A 7,886-nucleotide genomic window follows, 5' to 3' on the forward strand; every position below is an offset into this window, starting at 1 on the left:
AGGACAGATCCAGAAAGAGGAGGACAAATTACTCTACAACCAAACAGAGTCAGACATGAACTTATAATTGCACCCCAAACGCAGCTGCTGCAGTGTGTGTGTGTGTGTGTGTGTGTGTGTGTGTGTGTGTGTGTGTGTGTGTGTGTGTGTGTGTGTGTGTGTGTGTGTGTGTGTGTGTGTGTGTGTGTGTGTGTGTGTAACAGCAGGTTTGCAGTGCAGCAGATGTCAGCTGGAGAGGGTTAGGGTGACAGATGTGATATCTATTGTGTGTGCTGCCTCCTCTCGTGCATCTTTGTGTGGAATAATTTGAGTTTTGTTTTTTTTGTTTTTTAACCGTGAGACTGATTAAAAATTCAGTTTATCTTCACTTCACATGTTTGGTTTTCTGACCTTTAAACCGAGGAATGTTTGAAATGTTTTCATCTCTAATCTGACGCATGTGTGTTTGTGTGTTGAAGTCTTTTTTCTACTTAAAATCAAAAGGTTCAAAATTAATCCTGTTTAATTTTCCATTACTGAACCAGGTAAGAATCTCTTTGAAATCGGCATAAATGAAAAAAAAACACAATAAATAAACAGACGAAGACGATTATCACACACTTCAAGAGAGTAAACACAATATCCAGCTAACATGCAATAAAACAAGTACAGAAAAAAAACTGTTAATAATTTACAAAGCTGTCTAAAGTAGAGAAAGAATGACACATTTAATAGATAGATAGATAGATAGATAGATAGATAGATAGATGGATAGATAGATAGATAGATAGATAGATAGATAGATAGATAGATAGATAGATAGATAGATAGATAGATAGATAGATAGATAGATTTAAACTTTATTGATCCCCTTGGGGAAATTTAGGGTCCAGCAGCTTAATACACAAAGACATCAAAGAACAATATACTAAAAAATACAATATACTAAATACTAAATAAGAAAAACAGCAAGGTCTGAGGCTAAGGCTGTGTGATAATGAAAAAAATGAAAAAAATGAATTAAATAAAAATAAAAATAAAAATAAAAATAATAAAAATAATAAAAATAATAAAAATAAAAATAAAAATAAAAATAAAAATAAAAATAAAAATAAAAATAAAAATAAAAATAAAAATAAAAATAAAAATAAAAATAAATAAAAATAAAAATAAAAATACAGTGCAATATACAATTTAAAGTGATGTTAGTGAATTTAGTCCAGGCTGTGGCTGTGGGGGAAATCATCCTACAGAAGTGAATGATAATGGAGTTGATGATACTAAAGAGCCTCAAAGTGTCCAAAATTAAACCTATAGATAATCTTAATAGATAAAAACAGACAAATCTAAAATATTATCATGACATTGTGAAAAACATTTTCAAAAATTCAGCTCATTATTATGATGAAAAGAGACGTTATTAAATCAAAGCAGACTTAATACTTTCACAAATTCATGGTTTTATTATATATTTGTCAAATGATTGTTATTTACCTTAATGGAGTCGGCTGATTTTATTAATAAAGTATAAGTTGGTGATTTTTTTTTCAAAATGATCTCCACTGCTGGCCAGCTGCCTGATTAATGAGCATGGATGTGTGTGTGGGAGTGTGTGTGTGTGTGTGTGTGTGTGTGTGTGTGTGTTGAGTTATTGTCATTCAAAACGGCATGTGTCTCCCCCAGTGGGAGGTTAAAGGTCACCATCTGGAGTCTGGAACACACACACACACACACACACACACACACACACACACACACACACACACACACACTCATATACAGAAATACCATGAAAATGCATCGACATTAATTTTAAAAATCCTCTCCCTTTATTTTCCTGTGTGTGTGTGTGTGTGTGTGTGTGTGTGTGTGTGTGTGTGTGTGTGTGTGTGTGTCAGGAGCAGTCGGTGTGTGCCAGGACTTCCTGTGGTGCAGGCAGAGAGTGTGTATCGACTGACAGAGGAGAACCAGTCTGTCGCTGTTTGCAGGTAAAATGACTGACTTGTGCCCTCATTGAACTTTAATTGAACTATTTAAGACTTGATTTGTTTCCTCTTAAGTTATTGAGACTTTTCTTAGCTGGGTCCTGAAACTTTTGTATTAATTGTCTTTAATAAATACTATAATTTAACCTTCCTGTCGTCCTCCAGGGTCAAATTGACCCCGTCTGTTTTGAATGTTCCTTCTTTCCTCCCTTCCTTCCTTCCGTCTGTCCTTCTTTCCTTCCCTCCTTTCCTTCCTCCCTTCCGTCTGTCCCTCCGTCCCTCCTTCTCTCTTTCTTTCCTCCCCCCTACCTCCCTCCCTTCCTTCTTTCCTCTGTCCTTCTTTCCTTCCTTACTCCTTTCCTTTCACCCTCCCTCCTTCCTTCCTTCTTTCCTCCGTCCTTCCTTCCTTCTTTCCTTTCCTCCCTTCCTTCATCCCTCCTTTCCTTCCTTTCTTCCTTCCCTCCTTCTTTCTTCCCTACTTTCCTTCCTTCTTCCTTCCTCCCTTCCATCCTCCCTTCCTTCCTTCCTTCCTTCCTCCCTCCCTTCCTCCCTTCCTTCCATCTTCCTCCCTTCCATCCTTCCTTCCTTCCTTCCTCCCTCCTTTCCTTCCTTCTTCCTCCCTTCCATCCTTCCTCCCTACCATCCTTCCTCCCTTCCTTCCTTCCTTCCTTCCTTCCTTCCTTCCTTCCTCCTTTCCTTCCTTCTTCCTCCCTTCCATCCTTCCTTCCTTCCTTCCTTCCTTCCTCCCTTCCACCCTCCCTTCCTTCCTTCCTTCCTCCCTCCTTTCCTTCCTACTTCCTCCCTTCCTTCTTCCTACTGGAATATCTTTGCATTATTTACTTATGTATCTTATACTGATCCTTTATGCAACAGGTTGTTTTAGCTCCTATCTCGTTAATCCCACAATAATTCCACAATTTCATGTCTCTTTTCTAGTTATAAACCAGTTAAATACTCCTTTTGTTCTGCTCTGCGGGCCTTCTGTGAGACATTTCTGCTTTTTTTTTCTTCTGTGCAGCAGTGTGACGTGTCGGAGCACTGGGTGTGTGGCAGCAACGGCAGATCTTACAGAAACCACTGTGAGCTGCACAGAGACGCCTGCATCACTCAGACCAAGATACACGCGGAGCACAGAGGACACTGTCTGGGTCCGTACACAAACACACACAGGAAGATAGATGTGTGAGTGTGTGTGTGTGTGTGTGTGTGTGTTTATGTGAGATGTGACTGTATTCTGTGTTTTTTTTTATTTGCAGAGAGACCAACAAAGAAAGATGTGAGTCCCAGTAAGTCTGCAAATTACACCACAGAAACATAAATCAGCGTTTTTGACCCTTATTTTTTAGAGTTTAAGGCATTAAGAGAGCTTATATTGCAGCTGTGTTGTTGTGTCTGTTCGTGCTTGCAGTCGTGTGTTTCCTGTCGGATCGTGATTGGCTGAGAGACAGAGTGATCCAGTGGATTCAGGAGGCGGTGGAGTCTGACAAACTGCCCTCAAATGTGTCTTCAGCTCATGATCTCCTGCAGACGTATTTTCAGGTCAGACTTCTAAATCACAGTTTTTTTTTTACAAATCACATGAAAAACTGTTAATTTTTTGCACAATATGACACAACCATAGACTGTATATAAAATGGACGTAACATCCGTGACGTCACCTATTGGTTTGTGGACTGCTGCTTGGAAGCGAATAGTTTCGGATCTGAGCAGCGCCATCTTTAAAATTTCCGGTGCATGCTGGGTAAAATAAAAACATGGATTCTACTTATATGGGTATCAGGAGGAGCATGAGGCGCCCTCCTGAACCTGTGAACCAATCAACCTGTCAATCACCACGTAGCCACGCCCTAATGCATACCCTACTTTATCGTCACATATAAAATCAGGGAGGCCAAAATGTCCCAAATGAACATCATACTGCATTGAAGAAGGCTTTAAACTAGCGATTGAGACCATAAACACATTTTGAAAACGTTTACTGAGGTTAGAAATCAAGTGAGAAGTTGGTGAATTCTCCATTGACTTGTATAGAGACGGAAGTCCTTTTGACACCAAAACGGTCGCCCCTGGTGGCCTTTTGATAGAATGCAGTTACTTCCGTGTTGGCCTCATTTCAGAGGACCGGAACTCCCCGCCTGGACACAACAAGCCAACTCTATATTCTCTTTATTAGATATTCTGTTGGAAAATAACTATAAATGCAAATTGTTTGTGTGTTACAGATGTACAATAACGGGGATTTGCAGCTTGATTCCAAAGAGTTTCTGAGCTTCCTGAGACACAACGAGACGGCCCTCAACCTCACATACTCTAATACTCTGGAGACGAATCTGCTACTGAGGTACAGACTGAAAATTTCATTTGTTTTATATCTGATATTCTGCTTTAACCTTTGTGTCGTCCTCCCGGGTCAAATTGACCCCGTCTGTTTTGACTGTTCCTTCTTTCCTCCCTTCCTTCCTTCCTTCCTTCCTTCCTTCCTTCCTTCCTTCCTTCCTTCCTTCCTTCCTTCCTTTCCTTCCTCCCTTCCTTCTTCTCTTCCTCCCTCCCTTCCTTCCTTCTTTCTTTCCTCCCTCCCTCCCTCCCTTCCTTCCACCTTCCTTTCCTTCCTTCTTCCTCCCTTCCTTCTGTCCTTCTTTCCTCCCTGCCTCCTTCCTTCCTTCCTCCCTCCCTCCCTCCCTCCTTTCCTTCCTTCTTCCTCCTTTCCTTCCTCCATTCCTTCCTCCTTTCCTTCCTTCTTCCTCCCTTCCTCCCTCCCTTCCTTCCTTGACTCGAGGATAACAGGAGGGTTAAAAAAAAGTGAATACATCCTTGTAATTTAAAATCCATGAAGTTCTCTCTCTCTCTCTCTCTCTCTCTCTCTCTCTCTCTCTCTCTCTCTCTCTCTCTCTCTCTCTCTCTCTCTCTCTCTCTCTCTCTCTCTTTCTCTCAGGTCTCTGTGTGTTGATGCTTTGATTGAGCTCTCAGATGAAAACGCAGACTGGAAGCTGAGTTTAAATGAGTTTATTAACTGTCTGACGCCCACCTACCATCCACCAGAGAGAAGTAATCACACACACACACACACACACACACACACACACACACACACACACACACACACACACACACACAAATGACGCACATGCAAAAGCACAACCAGCTGTATTTGACAAATAATTTTCACTTCTATAAAAACTTCATTGTTTCCAGAACTGAGAGAAAATCAAAGATTTCTACTGCTACTAACCCTATTACTACTACCACTACTATGACTAATAATAATAATAATAATAATAATAATAATAATAATAATAATAATAAGGTTATAGCACTTATCAAAACTAGCAATTAAAAGTACATAAAAAGCACAAAGGACAGAATATAATGTCAAATGTCACACACATTTATACACACACACACATATATATATATATCCTTAAGTCAATAAATAAAGATTATTAGAAAGCCTTATGAAGTTAGTTTTTAAAATAAACTGCATTTGCAAGTGTGAGCCTCTCAGACAGGTCATTTGTTTATATATGAATTGTGCCCTGCTAGAAAAAAGCTGTTTCTCCTTTAAGTCCTCCACCTTGCATTAATGAACTTGATTGATTTGTGTTTTATACCAGCTAAGATCTAAAACCCATCTATTTGTGAGTAAAATATAAAAGCATGCGTGATGAATACACAGACATTATAGATGTTTAGATCCAGTCTGAATCTGACTAATGAAATCTTTAGAGACACGTTTGGTTTAGACGGTATAGCAAAAAAATAAAGAGATTCAAGTGTAAAACTCATGGACAAACGTGGTTAAACTTTCCTGGCTTGTGTGTGTGTGTGTGTGTGTGTGTGTTTGTGTGTGTGTGTCTGTGTGTGTGTGTGTGTTTGTTTGTGTGTGTCTGTGTGTGTGTGCGTGTGTGTGTGTCTTTCTGTGTGTGTGTGTGTGTGTTTGTGTGTGTGTGTCTGTGTGTTTGTGTGTTTGTGTGTGTCTTTATGTGTGTGTCTCTGTGTGTGTGTCTTTCTGTGTGTGTGTTTGTGTGTGTGTGTGTCTTTCTGTGTGTGTGTGTGTGTGTGTGTGTGTGTGTGTGTGTGTGTGTGTGTGTGTGTGTGTGTGTGTGTGTGTTTTTAGAGTGCGCTCTGGAGGACGAAGTGTTCGAGGACGGAGCTGAAACTCGGATGGAGTGTAACAAGTGTGTGTGTGCCTGTGGAAACTGGGTGTGCACCGCTCTGACCTGCAATGGTGAGGACACACACACACACACACACACACACACACACACACACACACACACACACACACACACACACACACACACAACTTCATATTCATCACGTGATCTTCTGTGCTTCAGGAGAGGATTGGGTCCAGGAGTATGTGAAGGACGGAGGAGAAGAAGAAGAGATGACAGAGGAGGAGTGGAGCAGGAGAGTAGCTGAACTCAACGCGTTACAGCCGGACGCTCGACACTGAACCGCCGATATAATCACAAACCTCTGCAGACGATTTCAATATCAAGCTGAATCAGATTTGTGTCGAGAATAATTTAGTAACCCTGTCAGTTCTTCTGTGGCTCAGCCGAACATAAAATAGACTTTTCTCTTCATCTCATCATTTCATCTCTTTTTACAAGAAATCCACCATTGTTAAACTTTGACTCTGTTTCTATTTTAGGATATTTAAATCTGTTTAAACTTAGATTTTTTTGTATTTAAGAACAAATATTTAAAGCTGGAGTGTGAGACATTAACATTCAAGCTCTTGCCAAATGAGTTCACACAAGTCTGATTAATCACCTGTAAGTGATTCTCTGTATTTAACCGTTTACTGAAGTCTGTGACAACTTTTCACGCTGGTCAGTAGTGATGTGTTTTACGCATAGACTGTATGTAAAATGGACGTAACATCCGTGACGTCACCCATTGGTTTGTGGACTGCTGCTTGGAAGCAAATAGTATCGTATCTGAGCAGCGCCATCTTGAAAATTTCCGGTGCATGCTGGGTAAAATAAAAACACCGATTCTACTTATATGGGCATCAAGAGGAGCATGAGACGCCCTCCTGAACCTGTGAACCAATCAACCTGTCAATCACGACGTAGCCACGCCCTAATGCATACCCTGCTTTATCGTCACATATAAAATCAGGGAGGCCAAAATGTCCCAAATGAACATCATACTGCATTGAAGAAGGCTTTAAACTAGCGATTGAGACCATAAACACATTTTGAAAACGTTTACTGAGGTTAGAAATCAAGTGAGAAGTTGGTGAATTCTCCATTGACTTGTATAGAGACGGAAGTCCTTTTGACACCAAAACGGTCGCCCCCTGGTGGCCTTTTGATAGAATGCAGTTTAAGTTACTTCCGTGTTGGCATCGCTTCAGAGGACCGGAGCTCCCCGCCTGCTTTTACGTCAACCAGCAATGATTGATTTGTGACCACGTCTTCAGTGCACTCCAACTGTGTCACCATACCAGGACGGGAATTGCACCAACAGTGTTTTATGTCAAATCAGCAAAGAAAAACCCAAATACTGATTATAAAAAGGGTTTGTGAAATTGCTTTTACAGGCCGATCAAAGACTAATTATTCAAAAGTTCTGGGTTCATTGTGTGATTGTTAATGAGATGATATATTTTGTATGTTCTGAAGTTTATGCTATTTTTGCTGCTCTAATAAACTCTTTTGGTTAGAAATGTTCATACTGTGTAATAAATACATTGTAAAACTTTAATAGAAAAGTGGAAACTCCTTTAATAATTTTTTTATTAGATTATTTATTATGAAAAACAAATTATAAGTACATTGATTAAATAATAGTCAAAAGCAATAAATAGATAAATAAATACATTTATAATAATGCAATAAATAAAATCAACTTTATCAGCAAAGTATACACAAATCAAAAGAACGTAGTCTGAAGATTTCTCAGCATTTA

At 39.6% G+C, this 7,886-nt stretch overlaps 1 protein-coding gene across 1 annotated transcript in view; it reads left to right on the forward strand.

Moving 5' to 3' along the window:
* LOC133991548 (follistatin-related protein 1-like) overlaps positions 1–6,420 on the forward strand; it is a 9,693-nt gene extending 3,273 nt beyond the window's left edge. Inside the window, exons 2-9 of the mRNA XM_062430004.1 lie at positions 1,878–1,967; positions 2,983–3,112; positions 3,221–3,250; positions 3,373–3,503; positions 4,187–4,305; positions 4,897–5,009; positions 6,079–6,189; positions 6,302–6,420. Coding sequence (XP_062285988.1) covers positions 1,878–1,967; positions 2,983–3,112; positions 3,221–3,250; positions 3,373–3,503; positions 4,187–4,305; positions 4,897–5,009; positions 6,079–6,189; positions 6,302–6,420 — 843 coding nt within the window. The remainder of the gene's footprint in view (positions 1–1,877; positions 1,968–2,982; positions 3,113–3,220; positions 3,251–3,372; positions 3,504–4,186; positions 4,306–4,896; positions 5,010–6,078; positions 6,190–6,301) is intronic.
* The last annotated feature ends 1,466 nt before the right edge of the window (positions 6,421–7,886 follow it).

This window comes from Scomber scombrus, chromosome 12, assembly GCF_963691925.1.
Source record: "Scomber scombrus chromosome 12, fScoSco1.1, whole genome shotgun sequence".
NCBI classification, from domain to species: domain Eukaryota; kingdom Metazoa; phylum Chordata; class Actinopteri; order Scombriformes; family Scombridae; genus Scomber; species Scomber scombrus.